General features: G+C 51.4%; 1 protein-coding gene across 1 annotated transcript in view; it reads left to right on the top strand.

Moving 5' to 3' along the window:
* The window catches only part of LOC102552269 (uncharacterized), a 96398-nt gene that overhangs the window by 47655 nt on the left and 26388 nt on the right, over positions 1–22355 (top strand). Inside the window, 17 exon segments of the mRNA XM_063270018.1 lie at positions 449–470; positions 472–600; positions 1721–1801; positions 1803–1850; positions 3813–3844; positions 5536–5597; positions 6487–6547; positions 6600–6668; positions 9233–9411; positions 9746–9972; positions 10212–10231; positions 11737–12029; positions 12090–12169; positions 15020–15186; positions 15555–15849; positions 18063–18162; positions 20518–20827. Of these exon segments, the coding sequence (XP_063126088.1) occupies positions 449–470; positions 472–600; positions 1721–1801; positions 1803–1850; positions 3813–3844; positions 5536–5597; positions 6487–6547; positions 6600–6668; positions 9233–9411; positions 9746–9972; positions 10212–10231; positions 11737–12029; positions 12090–12169; positions 15020–15186; positions 15555–15849; positions 18063–18162; positions 20518–20827 (2175 nt within the window).

The raw sequence follows: 22355 nt of genomic DNA on the forward strand, positions 1-22355 counted from the left end.
GCACACACAGAGTGAAGGGGGAAGGAAGGAAGGAAGGAAGGAAGGAAGGGAGGAAGGAAGGAAGGAAGGAGAGGGAGGGAGAAAGAATAGTCTGTATCAGCAGTTCTAGGTGTGGTTGGTTTTGCCTCCTGCATCTCCTCCAGCAGGGGTCTGTTAGGCAATGGCTAGTGAAATTGCTATAATGGTCATTGATGGTGGCTACTGCATCTATATGGTAAAGGCCAGGAATGCCACTGAACACTGCATACTATAGATGGTATCTCAAAAGAGCACTGGGCCTCATATATCAATAGTGTGCTGAGGCCGAGGAGCCCTGCTCTATGCAGTCCTGTCTCTCAGGATTAAAGTCTATGCAGACTTGTTCTCAGAAGGAAATGCTAACATGAGTGGCTGAGGGCATACCCAGAGCTCTCTGCTAACTATAACTGTCACTCAATTGTCTTTGCAGTGTCCCACATCTGGGGTTGGAAACTGTATTAGCGTGGCCTGGCCAGAGCCTGGTCAGCCCTCTCTGTCCTCAGTGCCTGTGTTCATGGACTTGATTCTGAAGAAGCAGGACCCAGGACTTCAGCCGTACCTGCTAGAGACTGCCTACACCCTGCACTTCAGGTGGGCAGTGTGGAATGCTTCCCAGTTAGCTTGTGGATCTCCCCATTCACTTGACCACAGAGACTCAGGTTTTGACAGATGCTTTGAGCTGACTCCTGCTGATGCAGGACCTTTGCACACGCTAATCCCTGCTTTGGGCTCTGACTTAACTCTGACCCAATGTGTCAAGCACAGTCCTGTGCCCAGACCTTCCACACCGGCTCTTTCCTGTGCGTGAGACACTCTTTCTTCCAATGCCCGGGTAGCCGTGTAGTCTGTGTTCCCTCAGTTCATTAAAGGTAGCCTGACCCTGACCATCTGACATAGAATACATCCCCTTCCAGGACCGCTCATGTTCGTGACAAGGATGGCCACTGCTCTCTTACCTGGTTCTACGTCTGGTGGTTGTGTGCCCCACCCCCACTCTGGTGTGTCAGCCCCAAGCGGCAGGAGCTCTGCATGAGCGCTGAGCTAACATGAAGTGCCAAATGGGTGAGTAGAGATATGGTATTTGATTTGGTTCTTTTGCAGTTGTAGGGGTTGGAGCCCTGTGCATGCAAGGCCTACTGTGCCCACTGAGCCCTACCTCAGCCCTGTCTTGGTGCTCTAAAGTCAGCTTGAGCTCAAACCTGCTTTTCTCAGAGCTTTGCATACAGAGGCTTGGGGTAAGGGAAGATTGTTAAGCAAAGGTCCTAGGGCCTGGAGGAGAAATGAAAAGGCCTGGCCTCACCAACTCTCACCAGGACTCAGGGCCATGTGATGGGGTGGGGGGGACATTGCAGATGTCCCCTGTACATAGTAAAACACAAGAAGGAGGAGGGACCTGTCCCAGGGCTAGTCTAGGATGACACAACATTGATAGGACACTGGGGTTGTGTACTGCAGAAGCTTCATCCTGGCTGTTTGCCCTATCAATCAAGACCTGGAGAGGCTTGGGTGTACTCAGAAGGAGAGTGTTTGCCTAGCATGGGACAAAGCCTTGGACTCCAACACTGAGGGAAAAACTAAAGTCCTGTGCCTGACCGTTCTGAAAATCTACCTCTCCCTGGTCAGAGCCCAGGAAGTCCTTGAGCTTGTTCCCTGCAAGGACAGGAGGTCCTGTTCCAGAAGAGGAGCAGTGGTCTCTTCCCAGGAACCCTGCTGTGTTTCAGAAGGGGAGCTGGCTCCCTGAAGAAGCCACAGCCCACCTCTTCATAAGTACCCCCAAGTCAGAGAACCAGGAACGTTGGGGTGGACATCAGCCATAATGTTCCCCAGAGAAAGTGCTGATTCCTACACCCCAAAAAGAAAATTCAGCAGGACGGTGAGGACGGCACTCTCCCTGGTAACCTCCCCTCTTGGCATCTGCCAACATGGGCAGTGTGCCTGCTACACACTCACTCTGGGTTCCAGAGCAAGATCCAGTCAGTTTGATGGCTTAGGGGATCAAAAATGGGCTAGAAGGTGGAGCCCCAGCCTCTGAACTTGGCCTTGTCCCCAGGTTAGATGGAGGTTCTCAAGAGTCCACTCGTGGACCATCTGGAGCTGGTTCTTGATGACAAGGATGTCTATCACATCAGGGTTTGCTTTGTATTCTTGGCACAGCTGTGTCAGCCCTACCCCAGCCCAGGTCTCCCTGCCCCTGCTGGTGTCCTGGTCCAACAAAGCTCTCTCGGCCCCTGCCCCAGTACTGATGTTAAAGACATTGATGTGTGAAGTCAATAAGAAAGTTTGTGGCAGGAGATGGCTCAGCAGCTCAGAGTTCTTGCTGATCTTGCAGAGGACCAGCACCCACATCCAGGAACTCACAACTGCCAGTAACTGCAGTTCCAGGAGACCCGACACCCTCTTTGGGCTTCTGTGGGAACCTGAATGTATGTGCACACACACACAGCAGATATGCGCACATAGACAAATAATAAATCTTAGATAATAATAATAATAATAATAATAATAATAATAATAATAGAAAGAGAATAATAATAGAAGTTTTCACAAGTTCAGAGAAAGATAAAAAGTTAAACAGGCTGCTCCCAGGTTTCCTAAGTGCAGGCTGAAGCTCCCAGACCTGGGTGTCTTAACAGTGTATCTCCCATTAGTTCTGAAGGCGTGAGCGGGACTGGTCTAGCTCTGTGGGAGCCTGTCTTGGGTTTTAACTGCTTTAGAGTTAAACCCTACCTTCTTTTGCTTGCTGCTACCAACCCTGCTCCAGAATTCCTGAGAGTGAGAGCTGTTAAAGCAGGATTCCTCAACCCAGAGATGGCTTTGGGACACCTGTCAGACTGGATTCAGACTAATAATCTCTTTTAATGCCACCATTAAAAGACCCTGTTTTCAGACAAGGTGTCCCTCACAGGCTCCGGGTGTCAGGACTCCAGCATCCTTTGGGGAGACTTGGTTTAACTCATAATCCTGCCAATGCGTAATGCCCTCTACTCTGGGGTTTCTACTCTAGGGTTTTTTTATTGTTTGGTGCTGGGACACTGGAGCTGCAGCTTAGGCCTTGACCTCTGCCTGCTCACTACCACTGACTGCACCCTTATCACTGCCCCTGATTTGTGCTTTTTAGATAAACCCTCACTGTATAGCTCTGGCTTACTGGGCTCGCCTCATACTCAGAGATCTGCCTACCTCTACCTCCTGACTGCCCAGTCTCTGACCTAGGTTCTGAGGATCAAGTCGTGTCCTCACACAAGTACTTTACCAAGCCATCGCCCTGATTCTCTAGTGTGAGTTCTACACATTCGTTTTTATTTGATTTGGTTTGGATCATTCTTTTGAAATGGTGTCTCATGGCTGGCCTTGAACTCACCATCTTCCTGCCTCAGCCTGCTGAGTGCCACCAGGCCAGACTAAAGCAGCCACAGTTAAAGCTGTTCCTCTGAGGGCCCCGACCCCCTGGGTATCCCTAGCATAGGATCCAGGGATTCCACCTGGTTTCCAGAGTCTTCCTAGTGACTCCTGGCATGTGAGCCATGAGGCTGTACTGGTTTTCGCTACTTTAATGCTGTCACGTCCAGACTGTGCTGCCAGCCACCTGGGAGGAGCCCCTGGTAGCTAGGTTAAGACTCCTCATTCTCGGTCCCAGGGCCTTGAGCCTTCAGCACCATCGTAGAAAAGTCCCATGGGCTCCTAGAGCACCTGCCACTGGTCTCGCACCCATTGCAGAACACCAGTGCCCAGGGCTAGGGAACTCATGGCAGCCTGTTCTCACAGCTCCCAGGGCCTCACTTTATTGATTGCAGGAAACCTGTAGCAGGTGAGGAGACTGAGGCAGGTGAGCTCCTGAATTCAGGCAACTGTTCAGGGTTCAGCTAAGTGGATGGGGTGTGCCATGTTAGGGATCCCACACAGGGACTGGCCTGGAGAGGCCCAGCTGCCCTGTCCCTTTGTACAAGGACTGTAACTGTGGAGTCTCCTGTGGGCACCAGGCCTGGGATGTGCCTGGGAAGCTCTGGCTGCCACCCACAGACCCTGATATAGAGCTGAGGATTCCCTCACTGGGACACAGTGCATGGCCTACATCCATTATTGTAAAAAGGGAGGGTGTGTGTTTGCTTATGTACACACACACACACACACACACACACACACATTCACATACATGTGCATGCACAAAGACTCCCAATGTATAGAGCATGTTATTTCTTTTTCTGTTTCTCTTTCGAAAAGGGTCTCATTGTGTAGCCTAGGCTAACCTAGAACTTGTGAACCTCCTGTCTCAACTCCTCTAGCACTGGAACTACAGACCTGTATTACTATGCCTGGCTGCTGCTACTTCTTCCTCTTCCTTTTCCTCCTCTTCCCCCTCTCCATCTTCCTCCTCATTCCCCCTTTAATTTCCTCCCCCCTTCCTTCTCCATTATCCCCCATCCTCCTCTTCTCTCCATCCTCTTCCCCTTCCTCCCCATCAACCTTCCTCCTCCTCCCCTCCTTTTTAAAATGATATATTATTTTATGTGTACCTGTGTAGGTCTGAGCGTGTGTATATCTACAATGTTCATGTCTGCTGCCCTTGGAAACTAGAAGGTCTCGGATGCCCTGGAACTGGAGTGGCAGATGGTTGGGAGCCACTCATGTGGGTCCTGGAACCAAACCTACGTTCTCTGGGAGGGCAGAGTTCTCTAATCACCGAGCACTCTCTCCTTGAACTCATTACATAGCCAGGATGCTATCGAGTTTATAGTCCTTCTGTTACCCATAGAGTTCTGGGGCCTCAGCTGTGCACCACGCTACCTGCCTCTGCTCTGACAGCGCCTGCAGCACTGGTTATGGACGCCAGCAGAGAGGTCGTGGGGCCATTCTTCAGCTCACAGCTGCCATTCAAAGCGCTGGTTGCTGTGGTCTGTGGTTCCCCAGCCTCCAGGGAGGCTCTGTGCTCCTGCAGGCAGTCTTCAGTGCAGAGAGCCCTGGCTCCTGCTGTACCTTGGCTCTGACATCTTAAAGAGGCCAGAGTCGGGTGCGGAGGACACTACAGTGACCCAGGCTTCAAGCCTGGGACTGAGGCCTGGGCAGCCAGAGGGTACAGAGGTATTTAGATTCTAGAAACTGTTAGGGCAGCTGCTCTGACCCTGTAATGAGATAAAGGGGAGCAGTGCAGCCCCCCACGCCACTCACCCCTGACTGTGGGCTTGGGAACCTATATTAAACAATTCAGGGTTTTAAAAATCAAGCCAAGGTCTGGGGCTGTGGTTAAGTGCTTGCCTGCTGTGCACCAAGCCCTCGCCATGATCCCAGGACCACAAGAACTGGCACGGCGGCACACATACCTGTAATCCCCGTACTCAGGAGCTAGAAGCAAGAGGGCCAGAAGTTCAAGGTCGCTCTTAATTCCATAGGGAGTTTGAGGCCAGCCACAAATGAGGCCAAGGTCAAAGTAGAGGTCATCAGTTACACTCTGCCCCCACCCCTGTCTGGTCCCAGTTCACAGGATCAGGGTCAGACCTGCTGGACATGTTTGTCTCCCAGGTGATGCCGGGACTTTTTCAGGGCCAGAGTCTGGAAACAAGACCCAGCGGTTTGAGGCCCAGGTAAAGTTGGCAACAGCAGGCAGACGTATAGTCCTTGCTGGGAACATCATGTGGCAGTCAGACAGCAGGCTGGGCTTCTCTGCATCTCTGAGAAGCATTGAAATGACCAGGCTCATGTAGACAGAACCCTCCTTCTGTGGTTTGTGGCGAGGTTGGGGATAGACAGCCCAGTGCCCCTGTGTGACCCCCACCAGCTCAGCCTCCTTCACACTGGTGTCCATCTAAGGGGTACCAGCTCCTGTTTGCTCCTTCCCCTCAACCCACCTCAGGTACCCTAAAGCACCAGCTGTCTCAGGCCACAGCTTTGGGGCTGTTTGTTCTAACCCACTGTGAGAAGCAGTGTTTGCTTCTGACTTAGAGCATACGTCCTGGAGATTTTGTTTTGTGACCATCTAATGTAGCTCAGGTTAGCTGCAGATTCACTGGGTAGCTGAGGATAGCCTTAAATTTCTGTTCCTCCTGTCTCTACCTTCCTGAGAGCTGGGATTACAGATGGGCACCACTGCGCCCAGCTTTCTGCAGTGTAGGGGAACCACATCCAGGTTAAACACTAGGCAGGCCACCTACCACCGGAGCTAAATCCCCACTCCCCCGGGTGTCTGGACACAGCCCAGCTAGGTCCGGTGTGAGCAGCACTGACCCTGGTGCTAGAGTCAGGCTTATGGCTTGGCTATGCTCCTTGTGGTATTCTGGAAGGTTCCCAGGGCCTGAGCTGGAGGAACTTGGAGCAGTGGCTGTATTGTAGTCCTGTAGTCTGTCTTAGCTCTTGCCCTTTGGCTGCATGCCAGATTTACAGAGCCGAAAGTTCTAGGAAGTCAGATATGCTCAGTCACCTCAAATGTCACACTCTCCTCCCCTGCACCTCTTAATTTTGTTTCACTTCACTTAGCAGGCCTCCATCTGCCGAGGTGACATAGGAGAAGCAGGGGTTGGCTCTTGGAGCCCGCAAGGTGGGAAGCATGCTGGGGGAAAGCCACCACCCCTGTTGCCTACTGTCCACAGTGTTGCTGGAGAAGAAGGCAGAGACTGGGTTGCAGGAGACCATCTTGGGCGTCCAGCTGCAGGTCCCGGGTGTGGTAGAACTCCACATAGAGGGCCTTCTGGGACAGTATGGCAGCCTTTGATGCTCCAGCCATTCCATTGGCTTTGCCCTTGATCAGACACAGCAGTTAAATGCAAACAACACCAAGTGTGTTGGGGCTGCTCACCTGACCTTTTGAAAGCTGCATGAGGAGACCAGGAACTTAACTCAGTTGGTACAATGTTTGCCCTGCTGCTTAGGCCTTGGTTCTACCCCTAGCATTTCATAAACCACGCATGCTGTCCCAGGTCTGTAATCCCTGCACCCAGGAGGTAGAGAGACCTACATAACTAGTCAGAGTGTAACTTATTACACAAGGCCCTGTCTTCAGAAGCAAAATGGGGGGGGGGGGTGGAGGTAGTCTGGTTGTATGCTCGCTTAGGGTGGCTAAAGTCCAGTCAGGCTGGAACCCGCTTCTCCTCGGAGGAAGCTGCCTGACAGAAGGAGGCAGGGACTCTGGGCTGACTCACACAGGTCAGAAAAGGCACATTGCCCATGAGTGCAAGACCCACCAGAGGCTGAGGATGGAGAAGGGCCCCCGAGGATACCCATGAATTGGAGCTGGTCCATGACACTGCACACAGCTCCTGACCATCAGTCACAAGGTCGGTGCTTGGCCAGGGAATTGAGGATTTCAAAGCCTGCCCTCATTCATGGGGGATGGGGAGGGGCAGCACGGGGTCACATAGCTTCAGTCTCTTCACTAGGTTGCTTTTATTAAATGCCTACTGTATACCCAGCCACGGGGAAATAGTGTTGGCCCTTGCCACCTCTTTGGTAGGCACAGGTAGATTTTTAGAGAAAACTCCAACCATGAAAACCATAATTGTCTGAGTGGGAGCTGAGCACAGGGAAGATGTTTTGGGATGGAGCTGGTGGGGAAGACTCCTCTGGTCAGGTGATGTTTCCACTGAAAATTAAGATGTAAGGTAACTTTATTCCAGTACAAGTGTATCCTGGGCAGAGGAACTGAAGAACAAAGGTTGTGGGCAGGAGAGAGAAGAGAAGGGTCAGGAAGGCTATCAAGTCGCTGGAGGGCAAAGGAAAGGGGAGCAGGGGTGTTGCCTTTTATTGCCTTGGAGGAGCAGGTTATTGGTTTGTATGCAGTCTGGGGGTTGACTGCATACAAACGCTCATACATGCTAAGCAGCCACTTTCCCACTGGGCCACATTGTCAGAATTCCTTTATTAATACACTTGCTTTTTTGAAAAAAGATTGACTTTTATTAAATCTTAACCTTTATTTTTTTTATGTGTATGGGTGTTTTACCTGAATGTAAATCTGTGTACCACATGCATGCAGTGCCCAAGGAAACCGGAGGGGTGTGTGTGTGTGTGTGTGTGTGTGTGTGCGCGCATGCGAAGCCCAGAAGGGGGCTTCAGATCCCCTGGCGTTACAATTGGTTGAGAGCCACCAGACTAGGGGGCTGAGAACTAAACTAGGTTCCTCTGAAAGAGTAACAAGCAGGCTTAACTGCTAAGCTATCTCCTGCAGCCCTGTTACTTTCTTTTTGGTAAAAGTGTGTGCGTGCGTGTGTGTGTGTGTGTGTGTGTGTGTGTATGTGTAATTGCACATATCTCTCTGAATGCATGTGCACATGTGTACGCAGATGCTCAAGAACCCCAGAAGAGGGCATCAGATCCCTTGGCATTGAAGATACAGGTTTTGGTGAGCTACCCAATGAGGGTGCTAGGATCTGAATTCTGGTCCTTACAATTGAGCAGACGCTGTTAACCACCAAGCCATCTTTCCAGCCTCTCACTTACCTTCTTAAAGTTGTCTTCTCCCATTGGACTGTTGCCCTGTTGCTCTGACGAAGGTGAGGGGATCATGAGGTGTTGGGCTCATGGCTTCAGGCACCCAGTGTCTAACAGTGTGCTAGGCTCCACCTGCCCAGGAGCAATGCACTGTGGGAAGGCAAATGAGGGCTGGGGAGACGACTCAATGGGTAAAGGGCTCACCACAGGACCTGAGTTTGATTCCTAGTGTTAGAGCTGAAGAGATGGCTCAGCACTTAAGAACATTCACTGCACCTTCTCCCTCCCTCCCTTCTTTCCTTCCTTTTTTTCTTCCTAATTTGACAGGGTGTCTCCATGTAGTCCTGGATGTTCTAGGACTTACTGTAGACCAGGTTGACCTCAGACAGTGCGCCTGAAAGTCGGGTACATCTCTGACTTTCAGGGAAGCCTGGGTCTACCTGGTGAGTTCCAGGCCAGCCCTGTCTACAAATGAGTTTCAGGACAATCGTGCTACATAGTGAGAGCCTGTCTCAAAAAAGAGATAAAAGAGGAGAGAAAGAACGACAAGGCAGATGGCACCTGAGATTGTCCTCTGGCCTCTATGCCTAAACAAACATAGGCAAGCATGGGACACACACACACACACACACACACACACACACACACACACACTAAAACAATTAGGGAGAAAGCACTTGCCCAGCATGTGTGAGGCCCGGGGGCATATCTCCAGTAGGAAAACAAACAACTTCTTGTGTCTGCAGAAAAGCAAGTTGACATTCTGGAGAGGGGCAGATGCGGGTGGGCCTCTGAGGGGGTCTCACTGTTGGTGTGTCCCAGGTCCGCTGCAGCACAGAGCCTGGACCTCCTTCGATGGCAGCTGGAGGCCAGCTACAGGAACGGTGGGCGGAGAGTGGTAACCAGAGATTCCTGCGCATCAGCCAGCCCTTCAGGAATGACTCCGGACCAGCACTGTGCACCTACTTACTGGAGGTGAGCCCAGCACCAGAGCCCACCCATGCCCTAGATGGATGTCCTTTTGGGCTCTGGCTGCTGTGACATATGCAGACATCAGGCATGGTGACACCCGTTACCCATCCTGTGATCCGTGTCCTCTGTGTGCCTGTTCTGCCAAGGAGAGCATATGCTACCATACCATGTGCAGTCCAGGCTTGCTTTAGACGTCCTCAGCTGCCTGCTTTGAGGTGAAATGCAGGCAGTGGTGGGATAGGGCAGATCCACACCAGTGAGCCCTGGCTGGAGGTGAGAGTTGGGGGCATTCAGGCTTGGAGTGGTGACCGATGGGCACTGGGGTTATACTCACCAGCTTTCACTGCAGGTCCCTGAGAGGCAGCTGGACTGCCTCCCACAGACGTACCACCTGAGCCTCCGGCAGCCCCATGTCAAAAGCAGCACATACCTGCAGGTGCTAGTCAATGGTCAGCTGCCCTTCATGGTGGGCTTGCACTGGAAGGACACCTCCAGGGCCCCCTGTGGAGAGGAGAAGGGAAGTGCCAGCTTCTACTCTTGGCCCACTTTCCATTCTACTTTGCTGTAGAATGTCTGGCTGGTGGGAAGCTGTTCGGGGAGAAGGTGCAGCTCAGCAGATGGTGTTTGGCCCGAACGCACAGGGTCCAGTCCCCAGCATGTTAAACCAGACGTGGTGGTACATGCCTGTAATCCCCCCACTCATGAGGCAGGAGAATCAGAGTCCAAGACCATTCAGGAAACTGGCAGGGTAACAGGCCCCATCTAGAACCCAGGTTCTGCCACTCTGTGCCTCCCCCTGTCAGAACTGTGATGTACAAGAACAGTAAAGCCAGGCACTGACAGGGATCTCACCCGGTGTCAGTCAGTATGGATTGGCTGTGTTCTGTGTGCCAAGCCCTGATCCAGGTTCAAAGAAAGTGGCAGAGACCAAAGAGAAAAGAAGGAGACTCTCTGATCTCAGTACGCACACACACACACACACACACATGGGTTATCTCAAGTGACCAAGTCCTGCTGTGGAGGAGTGTGGGATGATGTCATTATGCAGGTGAAGGCAGGTACAAGATAGAACGAGGCCTGTCATTGGACGAGGAGGAAGGATGGGCGGGAGAAAAGTTTTAAAGAAGAGGAACCTGGAGCAAGCAGAGAGAGAGGCAGCTGAGAGAACATGAAGGCGGATGTTAAGATTCCTCTCTGCACATTTACAGGTTGTTATGAATATTCTTTTTTTTCTTCTTTTTTCTTTTTTTCAGAGCTGGGGACTGAACCCAGGGCCTTGCGCTTGCTAGGCAAGCACTCTACCACTGAGCTAAATCCCCAACCCCATGAATATTCTTAAGGGATGGATGTGTACAGAGCTTTTTATATCTAGGGCAAATATATCTTATCAATCGGATCAGAGGTTATTGTGTTGTGTGTTCTTTCCATGGAATTTGGATGTATATTTCTGACATGGTGGCAACCCGCCTTGGGAACTAGATGGGTAGAGAGATTGCCGACGGCTCAGAGAGAGTCTATCAGCAGTGTGATATGGGATGGAGCAGAGTGGGTGAGAGGCTTTGCTGACTGAGAAGAAGATGTCTACCAGATAACTTGGGGCACTACAGTGTCGGACCTAGTGTGGGATAAAAGACAGCAACATTTTTTTTTTTATAATTTTACAGCAACAGAGGAGAATGGCCTCCTGATCACCCCACTGTAAAGGTGGGGAAACTGAAGCACAGAACATAGGATTCCAGCTGTATGGCCCTGGGTTTCATGCTAACTGATGATCTTGCGGGTGCAGTGAGACAGCAGATGGGCTGGTTGGCAAACAGTATGTGTGTGTTTGCTGAGACAAGGTTACAGTGTGCAGCTCAGGTTGGCCCTAGTTGGCCTAGAACTCATGATCCTCCTGTCTCTGCCTCTCAAATGCCAAGATTGCAGGTATGTACCACCGTGCTAGGCTATTTATTTCCTTGTCTTTTTCCGTGTGTGTGTGTGTGTGTGTGTGTGTGTGTGTGTGTGTGTGTGTGTGGTGTGTGTGTGTGTGTTGTTCACGTGTGTGTGAGGGCACGTGCATGTGGAGGCCCCAGGCTAATCTCAGGAATCAGCCTCAAGTGTTTTCACCTTGTTCTATGAGGCAGCCTCTCAATCAAACCCAGAGCTCACCAACGGTTTGCTTTGGAGAGTCCATCTGCCCCTTCCAAAGCTAGACAAGAAATGGGTCACCATGTCCACCTGGTATGTATGTGGGTTTGGGGATCCTCACTCTGGTCTTTATACTGGCGACAGCTGTTTTAACCACTGCGCTGTCCCCCTGACCCCATGTCAGGCTTTGATTGGCAGCTCTTAGAGCACAGGGCTGCTGCGTGCTCTCTGGCATCACACTCTCTGTGACATTTGGAGGGCACAGCTGTTCCATGGTCTTGCCAGCTACCTTCATGTCTGTAGCCTGTCCTTTCTCCACACCCAGCCACCCCTGGCACCTTCTGGTCACAAAGAACCTCCTCTTCCTGGGGACCTTCATAGTGGACAAGCAGTGCCAGCGTCACTCCCTAGAGACCAAGGCTGTCCTAAATGGCCAGGAGGAGACACTACACACTGTGGTGCTGGGTTGCCAGGCTGGACACTCTAAGTGAGTGGGCTGTCAGGAAGGTGGTCTCTGAGAGCACCCACTCACCTCTGCACATCTCTTCCAGGTCTGCACAAGCCTGACCCACCCCTGTCATCATGAGGTCATTCCCCGGAGGTTGGAGAGATGCTTGGTGGCTTGGAATCCTTGAAACATAAGTGACCTTCCCACCCCAAATGTCCATCCTCAGTTTATCACCTCTAACCCAGACTAGCATGATGTTTCCCTGCCTGGATTCTCTGCCTCACTCTGTGTCCCCTGCTACAGTCTGCTTGGCAGCCACAGGGAACTTTACAAGGTGCTAGCATGGCTTATCTGTCCTGCTCCAAACCCTCATGGCTTGCCTTGGGATGGCAAGCCCAGTTCTGCTGCCATAGCTGCTTTATCCAGGTCGTCTGCCTTGCCTGAATCTTTCCTGCCTCAGGACCTTGGCACATTCTGCAGTTGGAGCTGCCATTACTCATTAGCTTCAGTTCCCTTCTGCCATCTGCACAGAGTGAGGTCACACCTCTGGTCTCCTGAGATGATTTCCTGACGATTCCCCCTGCCCCCCCCAGCACACACCGAGTCCCCTCACCTCCCTATTCCCAGTTCAGCTCTGAGCACCTATGTGACATGCTTATGTTTGCCCCATGAGTCTTGGCTGCTCTGCTGATTGTAATTCTCCAGAGGCTCCTCTGGAGTCATAACTTCCTCAGTCTCAAGAGGTGTGGTGTGTAATTGCTTAAGGAGCCATTGTAATTCAGTTAGCTTGATGCTACTTACAGCCCTGCTAGCCTACAGAGATAACAGTGTCTCTTTCAGGCCTGTGGCTTCATGGTCTGTGACACAGTGACTTCACACCCCTATTCAGTGTGCAAGTGCAGAAGTAACTCGTTAGTGAGTGTGTGCAACTATGTCCCAGTAAAATTTTATAGGACTGGAGGGATGGCTCTGCAGTTAAGAACACTCGGTGTTCATTCAGAGGACCCTAGTTCAATTCCCAGCACCCACAACCACCCTTATCTCCGGCTTGAGACATCCGATGGCCTCCTCCGGCCTCCACAGGCACCTGTGCTCATACACAGAGACCCGTGATTAAAAATAAAAATAGCAGATGATGGGGTCAGGAGGACCTCTGGGAGTGTGTGGCTCACCTGGTCAAATTCCAGACCAGCCAGGACAAAACAGACTGCAGTGGCCAGCGGGCTATATCCTGTAGCCTTTGATTTGCAGAGTCTCGGCACATACACCCTGGATTCACATTGCCCTGGGCCTCAGCTCCCTTTCCTGTGGAGTGGGCAGTATGTCTGTTCTTCCATAGCCATAGGTCAGAGTGTAACTGGTGACCTCTCCTAAGCACGTGACACATGCTTACCAGGGCCTCGTTAGACTCTTTTCCTGACCCTCTCAAGAAGAGATCACCACAATCTCCAACAAGCATTTACTGAACACCTACTGTGTGCACACGGAATAAATAGCGGCTCTCTCTGCTGGGAAGGGAGATGAAGTCAAGCATGCAGCGGGAGCTGAGCACTCCATCCCAGCGCTTCATCTCCATAATCACGGGGGCTGACAGCAGTTCCTCCAGATGCTGGCCAGTAAAATCCTGCGCATGTCTAAGGGGAAACCGAACCGAACGCCAAGTCAGATGCCTGCAGGAGTGGCTCCCAGTGGCTTTTATAGCTTCCTCAGCCAGAGATCGCTGAGTGACGCTGCAGGCCAAACGCAGCCACACGTGAACTTTCATGGCCTGCCTTCTCTGAGAACTGGAACACTTTTGACAAATCCTGAGAAGAAAAGAAAAATCAGAAGGTCTGCCCCCCCCCCCCCCACTTAGACTGAAATCCCAGCTGAGAACATCTGGCAGGGTCTGCAGAGGCCTCTGTTTACAGTCATTCTGATCTCCTCCCTGCATAGAGCTGTGCCTCGGTGAGGAGGCAACTCTATAGCAGAACCGTTGCCCGGGCTCTGGGTTCTGGCCCAACACCACAACAAAAAACCAGAAGGTTTTGTCACACACATTTTCCTTCCTAGCTGCTTCCTTTCCTTCCATCGATTCCAAGAAACCGTGCTTGTTTGTATCTTAGAGTCAACCCTCAGGGTTCCCCATCAGTACAGGGATAAAGAACTCAACCAGCTATGCTGCCGGTGTTCTTCCAGCAGCTGCCTCGTGGTTGTTGAGTGAATAATTGATTACTGTGTTTCCTCTTGTTGGGTTACATATTGGCCCAAATGTTGCAACTTAAAATAGGTGTCTTAAAAAACAAAACAAAACAAAACAAAACAAAACAGGTGTCTTTCAGCCCCTGAGCTCAGAACCGCCAAGGAATCTCCCTGGATTAAAGCCATGGTCCAGCATCACTGAGTTCCTTGCAGAGCTGCTCCGGGAAGAAGCCCCTCCTTCCCTGCTCTGCTTCTTGAGGTCATCTGTGCTGCTTGGCTCGTCCAAGGGCAGCAAAGAGTGTTTACCTCTCTCTGTATGACCGTGGCTCTCCTGCAGTCCCCTCACAAGGTCCTTATTCAAATGAAGATGGAAGCCGTAGGGCCCGTTCCCACCTTGAGGCCCCTAAATCATTTTTGCCCAGAAGGCAGTGTGGCTTCAGGCTCCAGGGATTAGGATACAACCCCATCGCTCTCCTACTATGTGCCACGCTCCCACTTTGACCTCGACATCTCAGGCTAGACATAGTGGTTCCACATTTATTAAGTACCTACTGTGTGTTGGCATCTGAGTGCTCAGAAGCTAGCGGAGAAGAAAATCAACTGGCTGAGCACCGCTTTGTGGCGAGAGTCTGAACACAGCTTCCCTTCCACTGGGCCCACACGAGCATTGGTACTGGAAGGCCTAGCATGCACCTGGCTTCACTTCCCCTCCACAGTGCAAGGCACCTTTGCAAAGTGTGCAAAGACTACACTTTGACATCCATCTCTGGGCCTCTTGCTTCTGATCTCTAGAACCATGGCTTCTGTGGCATGTCAACATGATGGTGACCTCTTTGCACACCTCCGGTTCTTACACACTCAGGCTAAGAACAGTGAGGTCAGCGCTACAGTAAAAGACAACTAGGAAGTCATTCTGCATCTGAAGGGTTTACACCAGGGCAGCTCTCAGGATGGAGGGATCCAGCACAGCATGACCGTGGACGCCACTCATTCCAACCAGTTGAGCGCCCCTAGGCTAGGCAAATGTTAGCCAGTGTCTGCAAGGGAGCCTGAGAGTCTGTCAGGGGTGCACTCCCAACACTGGCGAGGTGAGGCAGGAGGATCAGGGTTACAAGGTTAACTACAGCCTGAGGCTGTTTAGCCTGGCTACGTGAGTGCTTCCTTTTAAACATTAAACATTTTAGCGTGCGCGCGCGCGTGTGTGTGTGTGTGTGTGTGTGTGTGTGTGTGTGTGTGTGCTTTGCACCCCTGTGCATGTGTAGAGTCAAAGAACAACTTGATGGTGTCAGTTTTTTCCTTCCGCAGTGTGGATCTAGGGAGCTGAGCAGAGCCACCTTCAGAGTGAAGGGTGGGATTCCTCCTGGCTGTTTCCCCAGACCCTCCGCTTGAATGGTGGTTTTGACCTCACAAGGAGCATTTGACTTCACTGTAGATGCACAAGCTGCTATCAGTCACAATGCCACATCCCAGGTCAGGGGCAGACTTTGCCCACTTGTGAAGGAAAAGGGTCTTAATCTACTCAATAACCTAGGGCTGTGGCTCAGTAGGACACCTCTCTGGCATGCAGAGAGCCCTGGGATCCATTCCCAGCACATGGCATGGCGGTGCACACCAGTAATTCCCTACACATCCACAGTACAGCCCAGAGCAACCCTGGCCCACACACCCACACTGCAGTCACAGTAGCCTTGCCCCGTGTCCCCACTCAAGGATCCAAGCAGGTGGCAGAAAGGGTGGGGAAAGCCATAAGGTATTTCTGAGGGCCAGGCCTTTTAGCCTCACTGTTACTCCAGCCAATATCCCTGGCCAGAACTCACAGGAAATCCCTACGGCTGCAAGGAAGGCTGGGAAATGTAGTTTGGCTTTGTGTGTTAGAGGAAAACCATGAACGCCCTAGAGTAGCTGCTGTGGATATATTTCTGCATTCATCCATTCCCATGTGCACACCGTGTGTCTACACCAGCCTCTGCTGGGTGATAGGTGGCATGACTGTCACCATCTCCAAGGAGCTCTGAAGCCAGTGGGTGCCCAGCTTACTACTCATTCGAGTTTAGTTCCCAGTCCTATGCTCACTAGCTATGTGATCTTAGGTAAATCACTTAATGCCTCTGAGCCTCAGTTTGCCAGCTGGGAAGTGGGTTGGTAACATTAACCCAGCAGAACAGTGTGAGGTTCAGCAAGTCAGGGGGTTCGTGGTCAGGGTCCAACAGGAGGCAGGTACAACATCAGGGGAGCTAGGAGTACCCCAATATCAGCTCTCCACCCCCTTACTGAGAATGGTGGAAATGCACCCCTCTCCTCTCTCCCATAGCCCAATAGGTTTTGGTCCAGCTGAACAAGTCAAGCTCACATTCAGCATTTTCTTTGCAACTCCAACCTCCAGACGGCCTTGCCTTCCTACACAGCTTAGAGGTGTGGGCATTGCCCTTGAGATGACCTTGAACTGCCTACTAGGTCTCCCCTCATCGCTAGCTCACAGGAAAATAAGGAGGGGATGAAGGGAGGTCTTGGAGCTGCGACGTTGGCCTCTGCAAAGGAAAATCCATGGTTCCTTCCTCAAATGCACTCACTCAGAGTGCGTCTGGCCCTTGGCACTCTTCCTCCCGCTCTGGTGACCTCATCCTTTTCAGATTCAGCCAACTTTTCACAGGCTGCCAACTCCCAGCGCTGCATCCCTGAGCTTCTAGGAGCATCCCCAGCAGGATCAGGGCAAGGGAGCAGGAAGCCTTCAGTTACCACCTGCACCAAGCAACCTTAAACTCCAGGGATGAAGGCTTGTGTGTCTCCCTTAGCGATGATGAGAATTTAACTTTCCTCTCGACCTTGTCCTGTGTTTGTGCCTAGGGAAAGCCAGAGTACTTTGGAAAGGACTTTTTGGACACAGGGTAGTATTTGGCCAGTGTGGAGTAGAAATAGTGTCAATTTTCACTCTATATTACAACAAAAGGGTCCAGAAAGACTTCTAGATGTAAAAACTACACAAGTTGAAAGTATAAGTTTAAGCCAGTCGGTGGTCGTACACGACTTCAATCCCAGCACTCAGGAGGCAGAGACAGGTAGATCTCTGCAAGTTCAAGGTCAGGCTAGTCTACAGAGTGAGTTAGTTCCAGGACAGCCAGGATTACACTGAGAAACCCTGCCTCAGAGAGAGAGAGAGAGAGAGAGAGAGAGAGAGAGAGAGAGAGAGAGAGAGAGAGAGAGAGAGAGAGGAGAGAGGGGAGAGAGGGAGAGAGGGGAGAGAGGGAGAGAGGGAGAGAAGGAGAGAGGGAGAGAGGGAGAGAGGGAGAGAGGGAGAGAGGGAGAGAGGGGGAGAGGGGGAGAGGGGGAGAAAGACACACACAGAAACAGACACAGAGAGACAAAGGCAGAAACAGAGACAGAGAAAGACAGAAAGACAGAGAATAAAATAAAATATAAACTCAAATGTGGCTTCCAGCACTGCTGCCCAACAGCTACATGGCCTCTGGTTCACCCTGCCCTGGCTGGGTGCTGGGATTATAGCTGTGTGCCACTATTATCTGGCTTAAGAACCAAGTTTTGCCCATGTGGTACCATACAAATGGGGCTGGGACTATACAGCCTGCAGGACCCCTGCGAGCAGGGAGCAGGTAGAAGAGACTGAGGTATGTTCTGGAAACTCTTGGCCATAGCTACACATGGGAATTCAGGTCCTCCTTCCTCTTCACGTGTTTCTTTTTAAGGCCAGGGGTCTTTGAACTCATGGCCCTCCTCCCTCAGCCTCCTACATGCCCAGATAACAGACATGTGCAGCTAAGGAACAGCTAGGATTGAACCCTGTCAGGAGCTGGGGTTGGGGACGTTGGCCAGGGCTGGAGTGATTCTCATAGTGAGGCCGTCCTCACCTAAGCCTCCACTGACCCTCCACCCCTTCCAGCGTCCTGCAGGTGCAGGCTGCCACAGGATTTCACAAGGAACACAGAGAGGACATGTCCCTACCTGTGCATGTGTCTGGTCACACACTGCTTCTGCTAGAGGTGGGCACTAACAAGCAAATTAGAAAGAGCCACAGGGGCTGGAACATGAGGCTCTTCAGCTACAGCCGCCCTCCAAGGTGACCCCAGCAAGGTAACTGTCCCTACGTGCCTTGACAATACCTTCAAAGGACCTCCAGAGACCAAGGCTAGTGTCGCCTGGGCATAAGCCATCCCTGCAGGCCTCTGTATCCCCAAGACCACCGGGATCGGCCCTGGCATAACAACCCTGATCCCAAGGCATTGAGAGCACAGGGTTACCTTCTCACATAGTCACTCATGTGCCAGGAAGCAGGCAGGGGGTTGTGGATTTGAGTCCAGGCAGGGCCACAAAGAGCCCATCTCAAATGACCTCTTCCTCCAGAGAACAAAACAAGTTACCAGATAGTCACAGAGACTGCCCGGTTCCTGCCTCTCTCCTCTCTGACCATTGGCTAGAACCCCCAGGATGCCATGCTGTTGAGAACCTGGGGCTAGGCCGGTTCAGACCTAGGACCGTTATTCCTTCCTCTGGTCCCAGAGCTGCCACCCACCAGCTGCTCAACCATCAGCGTGTGCGTCCTAATCTGCATCTATTAAGAGTTGAGGCAGATTATTGTTGTGGTTGTTGTTATTGACGTTATTATTATTAATTTGTAACAGGGTCTCACTGTATATCCTTGACTGTCCTGGAACTCACTGTGTAGACCAGGTTAGCCTCAAACTCACATAGGTCCATCCACTTCTGTTTCCCAATGCTGGGATTAAAGGTGTAGTCGCCATGCTGATTTGAGGCAGGTTATTAAACATCAGTTCACGTCTGTCATCTATCACCATGACAAAACCTGTTCTAGGTCAGGAGCTGGTGGGATCCCAGTAGAGGGCTGAATGATGAGTTCTCCAGCTTCCAGGCCTTACGGTGACAGCCTCGGGCTGAGAACAGGGCAGCGAAGGCTATTGAGAAATGAAGAGAAGGACCGTGTGTCGGTAAAATGTGACTATAAAAGCAATGGCAGGAAGCCTGTGGCTTACCAGTTCTGTTCTAGGTTAATAAATAAAACACAAGGGGCAGCGGGCAGAGAAAGGGGAGCTGTGCTTACGGTGATCTGCACTTACGGCGATGCAGGTAGGAACATGCGTGCCAAAGGACTTCGTGTGCTTCCCAGTGTTGCACTGGAGGCTCTGAGCTTTAGGGCACAATGGCGGTATTTGTAGTGTGGCACACAGGCCATAAAGAAGCACACAGGCCACATAGCTGTGTACCTGCATGCTGGGGAGAACATAGCTCGATCTATCCATACACAATGGAGTACGTCCCACAGTGGAGGTAAGAGCAAGTTTAACATCAGGCTTCAAGAGTCACCATGACGGAAGCTGTTGAGGGGCCAGGATCCAGCCCAGAAATAATCCCAAGTTCATTTAGCTGCAATCCACCCCCACAGCTGTTGGGCACAAGCAGAAACATGAATGAGTTCTTGACCCATCACTGCCATTTGGCTCAGTTTCCTCATCCGGACGCTGGGGCATTATGATCTGGTTCGTCTCCCAGGGCTCCTATGAGAAGTCTGATAAGGCACTTGGTAGCGACCATGTGTGGGGCTGTGTGTCACCACAATGGATTGATGCACAGCAAACAAGCCTGATGCAGTGGAGCAAAGGGACCGTTATACCGTTTGCTCATGGCTTCTGCATGGCCAGTTCCCATCTCACCCACCATTCAGCCAGATAGATGCTGCAGCCTGTTGTCCACTCTGTCAGTCAAAGTCCACTTCCCAAGGCCTGCCTTGTCTGTCTCTTAATGGGGGCAGTGGTAAGGTCCCCTTTCAAAGGAGCATGGGGAGATGGCCTTCTGTGTGAAGATGGGTCCCACAAGGGTTAGTATTTCCTTACTGGACAGGAGAGAAAGAAGGTCAGAGAGGTGGTATCTTGTCAAAGGCCACACAGCTAAAGTGGCACCCCCCTTTTTTAAAATCCAGGCTTGCCTGACTCCAAAGCCTGTGATGTGGGTACCCCACTTCCCTGCCTTCCTGTGTGTAGAGCCCTGGTAGAGCAATCCTGCAGAGATTCTCCATGGGGGCTCCCAGGAACTGGGGCTTCTTGGTGTCCAGCCCAGAGGTTGCCCATTTACATTCTCTGTGTTACTAACTTCTAGTTCTGGAACAAAACAGTTGGGAGAAACAGCTAAAGGGCAGTTATCTGGGCTCACCCTGGCTCACTATTCAAGGATATGGTGCATCACAGAGGGAGCAGTCCAAAGCTGCACGAGCGTGAAGCCGCTCACCTACGCCTGGGCGGATGAGCAGCAGAGGGCAGACAGGAAGTGGGATAAGGCTAGAAACTTTAAGGGCCACCCCTTAATGACCCACTGCCTTCGCCAAGGTTCCGCCTTGCAAAGGCTTCACATCCTTCCCTAAGCAGCGCCTCCTGCTGGCGACATGTGTTCAGACATGCGAGTCTGCAGAAGACTGTGGCAGGCCCCATCACTTTCCTCCTAGGCTACAGCTGTTTTCCAGGGTGATGCTGGACCAAGACGCAGCTCAGCTGCTCCTCAAGGCATCTGAGCAGAGACGAGGAGGCTGGGTCCTGGGGCTGTGGACCCCTGCACAGCACTCAGTAGCTGGCTGGATGAAACTGCCCCAGGTCCTGAGGCTCAGGGGTGTGCTAAAGCAGAAGACAGCACTCCGAGAAGGTGAGCGCTAAGCAACAGTGTATCAGTTGGGGTTCTGGGGAGCAGAACCTGTAGAATGGATATATAGAAAGGGCAGTTTAATAGAGTGGCTTACAGACTGTGGCCAGCTAGTCCAACAATGGCTGTCTCCCAACAGAAGGTCCAAGAACCCAGTTGTTCGGTCCAGGAGGACATGGATGTCTCGGCTGATCTCCGGTATATGCCACAGTCTTAAGGAAGCTCTAATGCCGGTGACAGAATGGACTCGCCATATAGAGTGAGGGCAAGCTTACAAAGACTAAGAGCTCCCTTCTTCGATGTCCTAACCTAGGCTGCCAGCACAGCGTGTGGCCCAAATCAAAGGTGGGTCTTCCCACTTCACATGATTTAATTAAGAAAAATCCCTGGCAGTCGTGCCTAGCCCCTTGGGTTTTAGTTAATTCTAGGTGTAGTTGACTGACAACCAAGAACAGCCATCACAGTGCCCGGGTAGATTGACTTCTTCTAACAGAACTGCTAAGGGCTCCTTACGCAGGAATCGCTCGTTCGAGCCTCTAATACCCAAATGAATACATTGTCTACCTCTGAAGGGGGGCGCTGGGCACAGAGCTTCTCAGCGGTACTGTGAACACATGAGGACTACTACAGGGCCAGAGAGATGGCTTAGCCCAACAGAGCTAGGTTTGGTCCCCAGGATCCACACTGCAGGAGGGGAGACCTGACTCCTGCAAGTTGTCCTCTGACCCCCACATCTGTGCTGTGGTGTGCATCCACCCCCAATTATTTATTTATTTATTTACTTATTTATTTATTTATTTATTCATTCATTCATTCATTCATTCATTCATTTGTTTTGGTTTTAAGTAAACTAATAGAAATGCATGCCTTCGCTCTCCCCATTACAAGAATCACTTGGGCTAAGGCTTCTTCCGTGGACGCTGAGGTTTTGAACTCAGGTCTTCATACTTGTGTAGCCAGTGGTTTGCCTGCTGAGCTGTCTCTCCTTTCCCTACCCAATTCAAGTGTGCCCCATGCCGCACTATGACCAAGCTTCTGGCTCATGAGTCTTAGGGCAGGGAAGGAAGGGTATGTGCATTTTATACTCTAGTCAAAGCAAATCCAGCACCCGCAGGCTTGTTCCAGTCATGCCCAGTGAGTAGTACAACCCTATCATTTAGTACTTGGAAGCCCAAGGCAGCATGATCTTGACTAGGGCTAGCCTAGACTACATAACGCCACCTGTCTCAGAAACAAACTAAACCAACAGAAGCTTTGTTCTGGCCTTGTCTCTCTTTTTCTTTTTCCTTTTCTTTTCTTTTCTTTTCTTTCTTCTTTTTTCCTATCTTCCTTTTTTGAAGACAATTTAGAGACGTATTTTCATTTTGTATGTATGGGTGTTTTGCTGGTGTGCGTGTCAGCACTATGCCATGCTGTGCCTTCAGAGGCCAGAAACCAGGGTCCTCTGGAAGAACGGCCAGTGCTGTTACTCGCCGAGCCCTCTCTCCAGCCCCCTCCTTCCCCTTTCTAATTTCCTTCTCAGGTGGTAATG

The sequence above is a fragment of the Rattus norvegicus genome, chromosome 10 (genome assembly GCF_036323735.1).
Source record: "Rattus norvegicus strain BN/NHsdMcwi chromosome 10, GRCr8, whole genome shotgun sequence".
Lineage (NCBI taxonomy): Eukaryota > Metazoa > Chordata > Mammalia > Rodentia > Muridae > Rattus > Rattus norvegicus.